This window comes from Apis florea, unplaced genomic scaffold, assembly GCF_048593485.1.
Source record: "Apis florea isolate Af1SG1 unplaced genomic scaffold, ASM4859348v1 contig_3496_pilon, whole genome shotgun sequence".
Taxonomy (NCBI): Eukaryota; Metazoa; Arthropoda; class Insecta; order Hymenoptera; family Apidae; genus Apis; species Apis florea.
The window spans coordinates 2,837,560-2,853,163 of NW_028256773.1; the positions used below are offsets into that span (position 1 = coordinate 2,837,560).

A 15,604-nucleotide genomic window follows, 5' to 3' on the forward strand; every position below is an offset into this window, starting at 1 on the left:
TTCTTCTCTGAAATAAAAAAAAAAAAAGAAAAAAAAAATTGTAAATGTAAACGATAATTGCGTAAAAGAAGCCTCCTGATCTGTTGCAATTTTTCGAGCCTCCGCGATTTTTAGGTATTCCTTCATACGAGAAAGCGAGATGGAAGATAAGCCTTTATTATTAACCGCTAGGGAATTTGCTTAAAACAAAATAGTGGAACCATGGTGAAAAAAATTAGGAAGTAAATCGAGAAGGATAGAATCTCAACATTGAATTCGAATTCGTAACGCATTTCTTATTCGAACGAAATGAAAGAGGAAAATCATCGTCGTCAATGATGTCACGATTGTTCAGGGATTTGATAAATCCCCTAGGATATTTCGAAGAAGGTGAACTTCGGTCGAAAATTGTTGAAAGTTTCGCGAATATTTCGAAGCTTTGGTGAATTTTTTTGAAAAAAAAAAAAAAAAAAAAAAAGAAAATTCAAGAAAGTTAAAATCCATAAGGAAACGATCGATGGATAATCAAAAAATTATGTTCGCGCAAATACAGTAAAATGATATACTATCGCAACAATTATTTCAATCGCACAAGATTGTACAACAAAAGACAATTCCTCATTCCAAATTAATCCAAATTATACAACATACGTAATCTCTTATCTTATCCTATTATCTCCACAGCACAAATTTTAATCACATTTATAATTTCACGCTTAAACCCCCCCCCCCTCCTCCTCCTCCTTAAAACGAGCAAATCAAAAGAGATACGGATCGAAAAAATGAGGCAACAAATTCTCCCCTTCCTTCACGGAAGGCTAGAAGAAACAGAACTCACTTCACCGGCCAATTCTTCCACCTGTTGAAACCATTATGGATCCCTACCACCACCGCTCGTTTCACAAGCGAAGCGGACTCAACTTTCCTCAGCGAGTTCGTGAAAACAATTTTCACGAACGGTGAGCCCGCTCAATTAAGGTCCCACTTTCGACAGAAGAATCGGGCGAGAGTGAAAACCTCGCGAGCAGCACCTACCTCGATTCGAGTTCGATCACTCGAACGAAACGCACCTTCTCTTTCTCTTTCTCGCGGAAAAATTCGATTTCAAATATTTCGATTCTTCTCGAGGGAGGATTGTTGTTTCGGCGCGAATTTCGAAATCTCGATAAAGCAATCCCGCCCCGATACTACTTTCATTATCGAAATTTCGATGTTACGACCATTCATAAAGTGTATCTCTTATTACATCGTTACATCCTTGGAAGACAATCATTTTATTACGAACGATGTGACGAATGTAAATAATCGAAAGTGATTTTGTATTTGATCTTCTTTTATCCTCGACACTTTCTTTTAAATGTTTCAATAATATCGAATATACGAGAACATTGACGCGAATTAGAACATCGAACGTACGCGCGTGTGTAAAGTAAGAAAGTTTGTATATAAGTTTCGAAACAAGATCGTCGAATAAATATACACACAGAAGATAAATTCCTTCCTTTTTAACCTCACAATCGCCTCGTCGCGCAAACTGTTGGACGGATGCAAACTGTGCTGGCCTCAGAAAATAATCCGAAACGTATTGGAAAGGCGGAAGTGAAAACATGTGATCGTAGGAAAAATTGAAGCAAGGGGGTGAGGATCGAGGAGAGGAGAGGAAAAATGGAGGAGAATCGGTAAGAATTTCGCGAGATAAAAATTTACGATCATTGGAAAAAAGAAGAAGAAGAAGAAATTCGATATATATATATATATCCCTTTCTTTAAAGTTTTCTTTTATTGGTAGCTCGATTATTGGAAAGTGGAAAGATTAATTTTTAACAATCGGCTCGAAGTGGCATTTAAAATTTTTCTTCCTTTTATTTTAATAATAACTTGTTCGAGATAAGTATAAACGATAAAGGTGCTCGAGCAATCGTTCGAATCAATTGGCGATATTCTATCAATTATTAACACGATATCTCGTGGAATACATTATGTCGTAACAAATGTATCGTTTGTTTTTCATTGTGCCGTTCATTACAGTGGAACCCATTTTTCCCAAGGAATTTCCACGAAATTATCTTCAGCTTTCTCTCCCAGCGTGAAGCTGGAGAGAGAGAAAAAAAATAATTTTTCCGCAACAGCCAAGATCCGAATTCGACTCGAGTCGATAAATTTAATTTATCACGAGTGAGGAGAAGGAAACAATTCCCCCCCTCCCCCCTTAGATAATTCTCTAATAGTTAATCTCGATCGACAAAGCAGCACATTCACGACGATAAGATTCATACAAACTCGAAGATCGCAATAAGATTTTTTCCACTGATAAATCGTAAAAATAAATAATACGTGCAAGGATTCTCGTATTTATTAATTAGTGGAACTTGGTGATAAGAAAAAAGAGAGAGAGAGAGAGAGAGAGAGAGAAAAGAAGGAGAGAACAGATGGTCGGAATGAATCGTGGATTTTTTGTTCATCGAAGGACACGTGTGAAAATGTATAGTTTATCTCCCACGATTTAGTCGCATATGGTGTACACGTGTGTGGGAAAAAAGAAAAAGAAGTTGAACGGGAGAAAAATATTTGTAAACGCGTTAGATAAAGAAAGTATATAACGGGAAGGAGGAAGGTATCGTATAAACAAAAATCTAGTATTTCGAAATCGAGATCCAATTTTAATAATGATATAACGATGGAAAAAAAATTTTCCACGAAACAAACGACGACAAAGAAGGAAGGAAAGGAGAAATGATGAAGAGGGAATATGCACGCGATGTACATATTTGACTGTGAAACAATCTACTTATCTTGCACGACGTTTCACACGTAATTGATATCATCGATCTCTACAAGTGGTCCCTTTTTTTAATCTCTTTAATTGTTTTGTAATTGATCGGTAAAAGAAAAGAAAAAGAAAGAAAAGAAAATCGATATGAAATTTTATCAACCGAATCGCGGGACCGCATATAATAAACGGCGGGAGAATCCAATTCCAGTTTGGTTTCGAGAATATCGCGAGAAGTGAATTCTTGTCCAATTTTCTAAAAAGGTACGTTGTTTCCAAGAAGTGTCGTTACGTTGTAAATTACAAATTTTTTGAAAAAGACATTATTCCTCGAGTACAAACTTCATCGAAGTGCATACTTTTTCTCTCCTTTCATTCGCGAACAACATTCACTCATCCGCGAAGCTAATACTTTTCGTAAACGTGACGCGAACACGTGACTCATCATTGCTCCTCGAAAGAAAGAGCCCCAACTGCGTGCAAAATATACTTTCGGCCTCTCTTCGTCCCCTTTCGCCTTTTTTTGTTGTGACCAGAAAACCAGACCACCTCGTGGCACGATCAAATCACGAATATCCTTCTCCTAATTCTCTCGTTTCTAACTCGATCCTCAACGATGTACAACGCTATATCCCTTCCAAAAAAATTTCCCTCGCGAAACAATTTGTTACAATTTTTGATTACAAACCGGAGAGAAACGCACATTTATCTTCGATCGAATTAATCTCGAGCATCCCACGTCTCCCCCTGTTCTTGTCCACTGACCTCAGAGCACAGATAAATCCGCCCACGACTGCTCTTTTTTTTTTTTTTTTCGAAACAAACAATTCCCTTCCAATTTTCGCTCGAATAAAAAAAAAAATAACTCCTCCAAATAATTATCAATCGTTATTAATCGAGTCGAGTTTTAAACCCTTCCCCCTCCCCTAAAATTGTTTCGCGACGTCAGCTGCCTCTTTCTCCGAAAGAGAGGATCGGACAGGCCTCCTTAATTACCGCCGTCTAGTGCGGCCGTGGACGCGGGTCCCGCTGCACGCGTGGAAAAACGGACGGATGATCGGTTCGTCGTCGAGCTTTCACGTGGCGCAGCCTCGAGGTCCTCTTTGTGACGATCGAGAGAGGACCACGTAGGATCCGTAGCGGCGCGCCACTCGCCACTGGCCGCCCAAATGTCTTTCGATACTGTGCTCCACAACGAGCCACTTGACCGGCCCTCCTCCTCTCTCGAAGCACCGATATCGAGAACATCCTCTCGTCGACGACGACTCCTCTTGTTCAGGTTGGTTTAAAAGAAAAAAAAAGAAGAAAAAGTTTGGGAAATTTTGTAATAACGTTGTTTCGTGAAGGGATTAAAAATTAGAATTTTGAATTGTCCCGGATCGGATTTTAATTCGATCTGTAAAATTGCGAGTCCGCTTGTTATTTTCGCGAGGAGAATTTGAAATTTTTTTTTTTTTGTAAAATTTTTAGATTGAAATTGTAGAAATCGATAATGTCGAATTTCTTTCCCTCCTCTCCTCGTTTCGAACTTTTTTTGAAAAAAGACGTTGACTTGGCTTTTTTTTTTTTTTTTTAATTCCAAGAGATCTTCGATTTTTCGACGATGATCGAATTTATATCGGACTAATAGATAGAATTATATTTTGTAACAATAATTAAAGCGACAACGTGCACGTGGATTTAATTTTAATTTGAAGGTTGAACGGGATTGTTGTAGTAGTGAAAGGAAAACTGAATGGATATATATATATATATATATATATATACATATACGTATAATATTTGTGAGTTTGTATTGTGGATAAGAATAAATCAAAAGGGATATTTCTTCGACTCTCTCGAGAAACAAATTTTTTTTCATTAATTCTCCCATTCTGATATCGTAATAATAACGCAATAATTAAAAAAGAAATATTTTTTTGTATCGTTTTGTAAATTGAAAATAAAAATCGTTTTTCGTTTTTTTTTTTTTACGACGAACGCGCGTTTTGAAAATTGAATTTTCAAGTTAATTCAAAGGTTAAATACACGATTATTCGATCGTTTATTAATTCGAAAAAAGGGTGTACAGATTTGTGGGAAACGACTTTTGTTCGAAAAAAATCATCCGAGAAATAAACGGAATGAAAAAGAAAAAAAAAAAAAAAAAAATTCACTTTCAAATCCCATATATCATTCCTCTCTTACAAAAGCAAATTCCCCGGACTTTCGAAAGTCTGTTTCCAACGATTTTGCACGATCCAAGACAGGGTTAATTGCTCTCTTCGATACTGACTTCAACACTTTCACGCATTGTAGAGCGCGAAGCCAAAGCCTTTGCGATTTATCTAAACGCGCGTTATCAAGGAAGCCCCCCAATCTAATTTATTCAGAAATGCAACGTCGCTCGACGATATTTTCACGATCGTTCAAAATTCCGGACAATTTTACCCAAATTATCGAAAGATTTCGAAATTGCAAGTTTTACTATTTTATTATTATCATTCGTCCAAGTTTTTGGAAATACTTTTGAAAAGTTTTTGAGCTACCTTCGAGGTATTAACTTTCGTTTGAAAGAAGAAAACGTATTACGACTTGACTCGATTCAATTAATCGATGGTATCTGTTCGCAGGTGATCCTATATATAATCGAATAAAATGAGATTCTACGTCCTGTTCTCGTTCCTGGTGCCATTGGCGTTCACGTTTCGACTACCGTTTCAGGTAAATAAAATCGATCGATCGAAGATGTTTAATAAAAGGATGTGGAAAAAATTACAATTTGGTGACGAGGAACGTTGCCACGCTGCCAATAGACAATGATAGACTTTGAATGATGCGTATGGAATTTTTTCTTTGAAGAAAAAAATTGGTAAAATTGATAAAAAATGATAGTGCTTGTAATTTTCCCTTTTTCTTTCACACCACATTTCACATTTTAACTTCGATATATATTTTTTTTAATTCCTTTGGATTTGCTTTGAAGGAAAAAATGGGTAAAATTGGTAAAAAAAAAAAAAAAAAATGGTACTGCTTGTAATTTCCCTCCCCTGCCTTTTTTTTTTAACGAATATTTAACATATTTCGCGTGAGAAACTTATATTTATTCACACCAATTTAATTTTAATTAATCCATTTAAATTTATGTTAATTGGTTTAACTTCATTAAAATGATCAGATTAGTAAGAGATTAAAATTGATTATGATTCGAAGCAGGAATTGATACACAGGATTTATATAATTTATTTTTCATTCAAAGATTTACAAAAGAATTAATCTTTCAACTTGCATCATCGTGTTGTTGTAATTCAAGTCAAGGTCGTGAGTTAATTCAAGTTAACTCTCTCTCTCTCTCTCTCTCTCTCTCTCGTTACAAAAAAAAAAAAAAACGTAACACGAATTCAAGCGACTGATTCTTTTCCTAATTTTATATTCCAAGAATGATATAGACAAAATTAAATGTGAAAACGAGCACAAGAATTTAATTAATTAAAGAAGCTCGTTAACCAGTTTCAGATCAACCAGTTGAACAACAACGAAACGTCATGTTGCTCGTGCAACTCCTTCAAAGACACGTCGTACATGGCGTCCACGTGCGGCGTGAAGACATCTTTTATGAGCTTGGTCGAGAAAGTTATCGCCTCTACTTGCGATATCGCTAATCCTTGCAACAGGCTTGGAAGCGAGGAGGTGCCCAACGAATGGTAAGAATTTTTTTTCCCTCCCTTTCACTCACTAAATAAATAATTTTTTAATTTATTTCCAAATTATTCTTTCTATCAGACTAATATGCGTGCAATTTAAATTCTAATTAATTCTCCGATGTATCACGAGAACACAGGTTCGATTTTATCGTGGTTGGAGCAGGGGTGGCTGGGCCCGTAATTGCCAGGAGATTAAGCGATAATCCATGGTGGAGGGTTCTGCTGATCGAGGCCGGACCGGAAGAGCCCTCGATGACTTCGATTCCTGGACTCGCCGTTCACGCGGTCAACTCGTCGTTGGATTGGAAATTCAAAACGGAGCCCACCGAGCCCCATCCCACGGCCTGTTTAGGTGAAGTAATTACATTAGGAATAACAATTAACAACGAGTATCCTCGAATTAATCGAGATCGATGATAAATCGATAAGATGGTCAAAATAGTTACGAATAACTTACTTCGATAATTTATTTCTCGAAACGTAATAACAATTGTGATTGAGAGTCGAGATTGTACGTAAAACAGTATTAAAAAATTCAAATAGAGTTTCTTTAATAAGTAATCACTCTATCATTGTCATTAAAATGCTTAAATTTTATTCGTAGCTATTCGTAGTCGATCCGCTTTTCGTATTACAATTATTTCCAATTCTGTGTCAAACAGCCATTCCCTTACGTATCATAATTTAACAGTTAAAGTTACCTCGATGAATCCAACAATCGAAGTAATATTTATTCGTATACTCAAATTTTCCAACCGACTCGCTTTTTCAACGTTTTTTAACGGCCCTCTTTAATCTTCACTCTTTATTCTCCACCGCAGAAAACAATGGAGTATGTTCATGGCCGCGCGGAAAGATGATGTCCGGTACGGCGGGCATGTACGGTATGATGTATAGTCGGGGACATCCGGAAGTGTTCAACGGTTGGGCGCGTGGAGGCGCCACCGGCTGGTCGTACGACGAGGTGACGCACTATTTCGAGCGCGCCGAGGACCCGATCGACCAATCGATATTGTCCGACAAACCGAGGACCGTACCCGTCCCCGGCCCGATGAAGATCCAATTCTATCCCAACAAACCGGCGTTCGCCGACGAGATCCTGAAAGCTGCGTCCGAACTCGGTTACAGAACGTCGAAATTGAAGGAGTACACGCAGACGGGTTTCATGGTCGCACCGATGACGACCGACAACGGTGTTCGCGGTACGGCGACGAGGAATTATCTGAGGCCGGTCCACGGTAGGGTCAATCTCAGGGTGTTGATAAACGCCCACGTGACCAAGGTGCTGATGGATTGGCAGGGGAGGGCCTATGGCGTGGAATTGGTCGACAAGGACGGGTATAAGAGGATCGTGAAGGCCAACAAGGAGGTGATCCTGACGGCAGGGACGATCGGATCGGCCCACATCCTGTTGAACTCCGGGATAGGACCCAAAGACCAATTGACGAAATTGGGTATGAACGTGGTCAAGGATCTGCCCGTGGGGAAGAACCTTCACAACCACGTGTCGATCGCCGTCCAGTTCAGTATCAAGGACACGGCTTACGAGGCAATGACGATGAACAGCGTGAACGAGTATTTGGAGACGAGGACCGGGCCCATGACGAGCACGGGATTGACCCAAGTCACGGCTTTCTTTGAGAGCAGTTACGCGGTCACGGGTATTCCCGATATCCAAGTGTTCTTCGACGGGTTCGCGCCCAGGTGTCCGAGGACGGGGCTCGAGTTCGAATGTTTGAACGGGGCGCTTGGTCTGTGCTCGGACAGGAGGCAGATCACGGTCAGGCCCACCGCCCTCACTGCGGCCAGCAAAGGTTACTTGAAGCTACGCTCGAGCGACCCGTTGGCCCCGCCCTTGATCTATCCTAATTATTTCGTCGACACGAAGGACCTGAAGGTGCTTGTCGAGGGTATCAAAAAATCCATAGAACTCACCAACACTCGGGCCCTCAAACAATGGGACTTCAAACTCGAGCCTGTCGTCCATCCTCTCTGCACCGAGTAAGCGATCCTTCGATTAGGTTAGGTTAATCTCGATTGACGTTCGCGTGTTCTAATTTCCTTTTTCTTTCACAGTTATCATTTTGGCAGCGACGCGTATTGGGAGTGTTACGTGAGAGCAGCGACCGGGCCCGAGAACCATCAATCGGGCACGTGCAAGATGGGGGCGTACGACGATCCAACCGCCGTCGTGGACACGGAACTTCGTGTGCGCGGTGTTTCGAATCTCAGGGTAGCGGATGCGTCCGTATTTCCTCTCGTGCCGAATGGCAATCCTGTGGCCGCCATCTTGATGGTCGCGGAAAAAGCCGCAGACATGATCGCGCATGCGTGGTCGAAAATATAAACTTCTAGAGATTTACTATATGCAGAGGACGCTACTGATCATACAAATTTCGAAATTAGACGCTAAGGAGAATCCGACTAATGAATTATAGGTACTTTCTTGTATCTCTCTTGTAGATCCCATTATTTGGAACAGTTAGTCTGATTAGTTGTTTCGTTGTTGCATATGATGTAAATGTGATTGTTGTGAATTTAAAATATGTTATCGAAGGTCTGGAATACCAATTTGTAAAATCCTAATTTCTAAATATGTTTATAAAACGAGTTTATCTTATCTGCAGATAAGATTGTTCCTAGTAGCTTTTCAAATACCAAATTTTTGTAAAAAAGATTTTGTAATCGAAATATATATTCATTCGTTTATAACATTCCGTTATTTCTTCTATTCCAATTATTTAATATACGTACAATGCATGAAGAAAAGACTAGATAAGTATTATAGGGACATTCTATTTCTAATTCTAGGAATTTTTTTTGAGTGCATTCATTTCTGAGAGGGCGATTTCATTTTGATAAAATTCAAGGAAAAGGCAAAACGTTTTTTTAGGCTTTGAATTATTCAGAATAAGAATGACATCTTGACCCATATTATTACACAATATAATTGTTGGAATTGAATTCTTAAATTTTATACTTATAGATCTCGAAGTAGATAAACTTTCGTTAGCATATGAATGTTCGATCGTTTGAAATAGAAAGAATTTTTTTCAATAAATTTACTTACGTATATAAACAGCGTTGACAGTGGACACATTGTTTTATAATAAAAATTATTTGTTCAAACACGACAAATTATTCCTAATTTTATTATTTTTATTTCCATATTGAGCTTGCTGGCACTATTATTATCGTCCTTCAATCTATAATTATTCGTTCCACCATTTCATAACGATATCATAATTTTATCTAATTTCAATATCAGAAATATTTGTTATTTCACTCTCATCAATGAAGATCAATAAAGTTTTGTTTTTTATCATATATTTTGAAATCACGGGAAGAAGATTATTATAAAATCGCATCGATGATGATGATGAAATTTCTATTTATATATTTATATTTGTAAAAAATGTTCAACGTTTCCAGTCATTTTTTTTTTTTATACATGCATAAATCTTTTTATGATCCGATATTAGTTAGATAATTTTATTCTAACCAATCGAAGAGAACAGATTTACAAAGACAGATATACGAGATATCTAATTGCATATCTAGGAAGTAAGTATAAATTCGATAAAATATAAAAATAATATATGATATGATGATGTTTTCACGTCGTATCTCGTTTGCGATCTTTCCCATCTATAAATATGATTAAATCACTTTTGCGAGGAAAAATACGAGATCAATGTAAAAATATCAAATGTTGAATGATATTACATTAATGCATATAACATTACAAGTTTGTGCGTTAAATTTTTCTTTTTTTTTTTTTTTTTTTTTTTTACACAAATTGACAATTATTCGTAATCGACAACAAGCTTTCGTATGTTTTATTGCAATACCTTGAATGCATCGAGAAAAAAAAAAAAAAAAAATAACACAGCAAAATTACGAATTTTTCTCCTTTCTTCGTGTGCAAAATCCATATGTTTTTATTTTTCAACGAAAAAATCGCATTGATCGAGAAATTACATTCTCAATCTTTCTTTTTTCCTTTTCGAATCGTTTTTAAATTAAATTTTAAATTTCGCTCGATCGATAAATCGAGACATATTTTCATCGGCAAGATTTATCAGGCAAGACTATAATAGACGTATAACCATGGAAATTAATTATCTTCTTGGTCAATGTTATGATTAAATTATTTTTCACGATAAATAAAACATTTTAAACTCTCCAATTGTCTTTTTTTCTCGAACGCATATTTGGAATATGATAAAATTTTTCGAGTCGTAATTCTTCTATAGCAGACAAGAATGCATCCATGAAAGAAGAAAAATTGTATGTACACACACACACACGCATACACATATATGTACAGTATATAAGCAGTGATACTCTTCTCATATTCAAACGTAAATTGAACTTTAACGATAAAAGAATTCGAGAGCAAGTTCTTATTGAGGAAAAGAAAAATTGCGACGTACGCAAGAGACATTCGTATTATTAAGCAGGTAAGTGAAACGTATCGATTTTTTTTTTACAAATATTTATCAAAATTTGTTATAAACAACGTGATAAAGGAAAAAAAAAAAAAAAAAAAAACGTGGTATAGAATTTTTGCAATTTTTAATACAAATTTTCGTCGATCGATTTTGATTCCTCGTATTTATGATATATACATACATGAATATATACATTAAAAAATGCCTCAGATTTTTTTCTAAATAAAAAAAATAATAATAATTAAAATTACCGATTTGCAAATATTATAAGCGTATCAATAATCAACTAATCAATCAATACCAATCTGTAGAGAAATAAATATACTGGGTTGAGTTTCATTTTCAATTACACGATAAAATAATTTTTAATTTTTTTTTCGAAGGAATTAGAAGAACGGAAATATAAATAAAAATTAAATTTATTTAAATTTAAATAATGGACACAGTGTATAAAATTAAATAATCTATAGATATTTAAAATCGATCAATTTCTCCTTCGAAATTATCATTCGATGAAATGTAAAACCGCAATGGAATTTATCAAATCAATTTTCAAAAACTTTCTTCCTCCTCTTCGAGAAATCGAGCAACAAATTCGAAGGGACATGGACTCGTGTACAGCCATGCCCGGGATGATGTCATCGCCCCATCAAGCCTCCACCATTTTCACTCTGCTGCTTCAAACCATAATGACGTCCTATTACAACTTAAACAATCCGCTCGAATACCCCGCCGATCGTACGGAAGAGATTCTAAATTCGAGGAAGGAATTCGATTTCGTGATAATCGGGGGTGGAACGGCAGGAACCGTTTTGGCGCGCAGATTGACGGAGGTGGAGGATTGGGACGTGCTGCTGGTCGAAAGGGGAGACGATCCTTTGCCCGAAACCGACGTACCCGCTCTTATTTTCAACTCGATTGGCATGTCCCAGGATTATCGTTACATGGTAATGCACAATGTTTAATACGTAATTTATTCTTTCATCGCTTATTAATTTCTCGAATCTTATTTTTATTTTTTGATCTCAAAGATCTCTTCTTAAAATTCTCTCTAACGAAATTCGAATAAAAAAAAAGAAAACATTTTACCTCGTTATACGTACAACGATAATAATTCCAAATTTTGTTGAAAAAAGACCGAGTACCAAGAGGGTGTCTGTATGAGTATCAAGGACAAGCGATGCAAATGGTCGAAGGGCAAGGCTCTCGGGGGAAGCTCGGTGATCAACGCCATGCTGCACGTGTTCGGCAACAAGAGGGACTACGACGATTGGGCGAGGGAGGGGAACGAGGGATGGGATTACGAACAGGTTCTCCCATACTTTCGAAAATCGTTGAACTGCTCGCCGGAATACCTGGCCCGATTCGGTGCCGATTACTGCGGCACGGACGGGCCGATGAAGATCAGAAATTACAATTACACGGTAACGGATATACAGAACGTGATACTGGACGCGGCGCGGGAGGTCGGATACGAGATCCTGGAGCCGTTGAACGGGGACCGTTTCATAGGATTCGGGAAGGCCATGGGCACCCTCGACGATGGACGGCGTCTGAACGGCGCCAAAGCCTTCCTCTCCCCCGTCAAACACAGGAAGAATCTGTACGTGATGAAGTCGAGCCGGGTGGACAGGGTGTTGCTCGAGGATGGGCGGGCGGTTGGAGCGAGGATCACGTTGAAGAACGATCGAAGTATCGACGTGTGGGCGACCAAGGAGGTGATCCTGTCGGCGGGGAGCGTGGCCAGCCCCCAGATACTGATGCTCTCGGGGATCGGGCCCAAGGAGCATCTGGAGGAGATGGGTATATCACCTGTCCACGATCTACCCGTTGGGATGAATCTTCAGGATCACCTTGTTTGGATAGGCATGTATTTCACGTACGTAAACGAATCCATCAACTCGCCCCCGCCCGTGGATGCGATCTACGACGCGGCCTACGAATACTTGATCCACAAGAATGGCCCGTTGCGCACTCTACCGCTCGATCTAATAGGCTTCGTCAACGTGACCGACTCCTCCTCCCGGTATCCGGACGTTCAACTCGTGATATCGCCGATTTATCGTTTCGACAGGAGCATATTGACGAACGTGATGAACAGCTTCGATGTGATGGACGAGGTGACTGCGGACATGTCACGCGTGATCATGAATACGAGCGTGATCATGATTAACTCCATACTGTTGAAACCTAAGAGCAGAGGGGTGTTGAGGTTGCGAAGCACGGATCCCGCCGATCCCGTCAAGATTTACACGAATTACCTGGTTGAGAAGGAGGATGCGACGACGTTGTTGAAATCCATGGATGTGATCAAGGCTCTGCTCAACACCGAGTCCCTGAAGAAGTACGGGATGCAGTTGTATCACCTCGATATTCCCGGATGCCGTCACACGGAACCCGATACCGAGGAATATTGGGAATGCAACATCAGGCACATGACTGCCTCCGCGTTCCACGCGTGTGGAACGGTCAAGATGGGGCCGGCCGACGACTCGAGTACCGTCGTCGATTCGAGATTGAAAGTGCACGGGATCGAGGGTTTGCGAGTGATCGACGCGTCGATCATGCCGAGCATCATTAGCGGGAATATCAATGCACCGACCATGATGATTGCCGAGAAGGGGGCCGATATGATTAAGCAGGATTGGTGCAAGGATTTGCGAGCAGAGGAAGGTGGCGATTCGCAGCAGACGTGCGTGTAAAAGATCGGATGTGTAGTATAGTGTAGTATAGTAGGCTTGGACGTACTCGTATATTCCTCTCTATCGTGCGAGAGATGGGCAAAATTGTAACGAAGCTGAGAATAAAATTGTTTCAATAAAATTTATTGTTCAGTTAAAGTATCGAATAATTTATGGATAAGAGCGTGTAGAAGAGAGAATCGATTCGAATATATTTTAAATGATAAAATTATTGAAGCAACTTTCGAAATTTTAACTCTGGTTACTACTCTTTCAGCAAATTAATGCTCTGCGCAACGTACGTATACGATAATGTAGACGTGAAGGAACAGTATATTTCCCTATATCGTGCTTTACCCGCGAGAGATAGGAAAAATTGCAAGCTGAAAATACTTCAATAATTTATTGTTCAATAAATTATCGAATAATTTGTGGATAAATGTAGAACAGCGGATCGATTCAAATATATTTTAAATAAAATTATTAAAATAACTTTTGAAATTTTAACTCTGGTTAATTCTTTCAGCAAATGCTTAACTCTGGCCTCGCACAACTGAATATATAACCGCATACGGTAACGTGGACTGCTCCACTCTCCTCTACGGAAACCCAAGGAGTGGGGAGAAAAGTCGTCATATAGGTTGGGTATTATAACCTGTTGAAAAAGTAACTAGTTAAAAATTTCGAATAAAGTTGTTTTGAGTAAATATTAAAATAGTAACTTTATTCTACAATTAAAATGGTTCAATTCTCTTCGTGGTGGAATTTTCTTTTGAGAGAAGAATACGTGACGTTATTTTATTCTTGCTGCTACTCCCTCATATTGCAAGTTTTTGCCAGTCACGTGACGTATCTCTGCCTAATAGCAATTGTAGTGGGGATAACGCGATGTCACGTATTCTTCTCTTGGAGAAATTGAGAAGGAATTGAACGGAGGCGAGCAAAATTTTAATAGTTGAAACTAAGAATAAAGTTATTTTAAGTTACTTTATTATTCGAAACATCCAATAATCATGGATAATGAATAAATGTTATTCAAGCATTTTAATACGTAATTACTTAAAGTAATTTTACTCGAAAATTTTAATTAGTTACTTCTTTAATAGATTAGTGGTTAACTCTCAATTTTAGTGACAGAGAAGGTAACATGAACTTAATTTTCATTATCAGTGTGTCGATTTGCCCACTTTTAATTAATTCCATATCCTTTTATCGTGTTTTGCCTCTAATATATGTACTTGTATACAATAATATAGACTTCTATAGTGTGGTAGGGAAGCACAGAAGCGAGGGAGAAAAAATATGCGACTCGTCCAAGCCTGCAGTGGAGCGTTGATTATTCGAATTGTTGGGTCCAAAGAGGTTAGAATTGTTCGGATAATGAAACATGCGTGTACTTACTTGTCGAATTGTAACTGTAGAAGTTACATGTAAAATTACTTATTAAATACAAAAGTAGTACTATCAATTACGAAATTTAACGTTAAGTAATTATTACGTCAATCGTTATACCGATTCGAAGAGGAGATCCAACATTGGTTCGAATAATTGAGGTTCTCATTGTAATACACTTTTCATGATACGCGAGAAAAGAAGAAAGAAATAATAATAATAAAAAAAAAATATTAAAGTATACGTTTATATTGCATGATGATATGATAGTGTGATTAAAAATTAACGATTATTTTTGATTATTTTTTTTTATACATGTTATTCATCTTTGTACAATGTTATGAATTACTTTCGAAAAATTGTTTCTTGAAATGCATTACGATGGTAATAGCAATTCTTGGAATCGTTCGAACATTCCAATGCATTTTACAGTTGTTCTGTAATCCACCGAACGCATTTACGTATCGTTAAATTTTTCTGCAACGATGATGATAGTCGACACGAAAATTCTTTGTAATTGTAATTTATTATTAATTTAAAATTGAAAAGAGAATTTGATAAAATGTATTTTGCAAAAAATATTTTTTTTTCACAGAGAAATAAATTTTAAGAATACGTGGATCAAAATCGATAATGTGACATAAC

General features: G+C 37.8%; 3 protein-coding genes and 1 long non-coding RNA gene across 5 annotated transcripts in view; 2 read left to right on the plus strand and 2 right to left on the minus strand.

Annotated features, from left to right (window-relative positions):
* The window catches only part of Flo2 (flotillin-2), a 92,844-nt gene that overhangs the window by 18,378 nt on the left and 58,862 nt on the right, over positions 1-15,604 (minus strand). The window lies entirely within an intron of this gene.
* LOC105737215 (glucose dehydrogenase [FAD, quinone]) lies at positions 3,744-9,144 on the plus strand. Its single transcript, XM_012494441.3, has 6 exons — positions 3,744-4,028; positions 5,362-5,452; positions 6,239-6,432; positions 6,570-6,784; positions 7,254-8,433; positions 8,509-9,144. The coding sequence occupies exons 2-6, from the start codon at positions 5,387-5,389 to the stop codon at positions 8,777-8,779; spliced, it is 1,926 nt and encodes a 641-aa protein (XP_012349895.1). The 5' UTR covers positions 3,744-4,028; positions 5,362-5,386; the 3' UTR covers positions 8,780-9,144.
* On the minus strand, positions 5,948-8,749 carry LOC147656720 (uncharacterized). Its single transcript, XR_015293613.1, has 2 exons — positions 8,368-8,749; positions 5,948-6,776 (listed from the first exon to the last, which is right to left on the minus strand). It is a non-coding gene; the product is annotated as an uncharacterized LOC147656720 (long non-coding RNA).
* Positions 10,300-13,709, plus strand: LOC105737210 (glucose dehydrogenase [FAD, quinone]). The gene is made up of 3 exons (XM_086913173.1): positions 10,300-10,895; positions 11,466-11,833; positions 12,023-13,709. The coding sequence occupies exons 2-3, from the start codon at positions 11,492-11,494 to the stop codon at positions 13,586-13,588; spliced, it is 1,908 nt and encodes a 635-aa protein (XP_086769299.1). The 5' UTR covers positions 10,300-10,895; positions 11,466-11,491; the 3' UTR covers positions 13,589-13,709.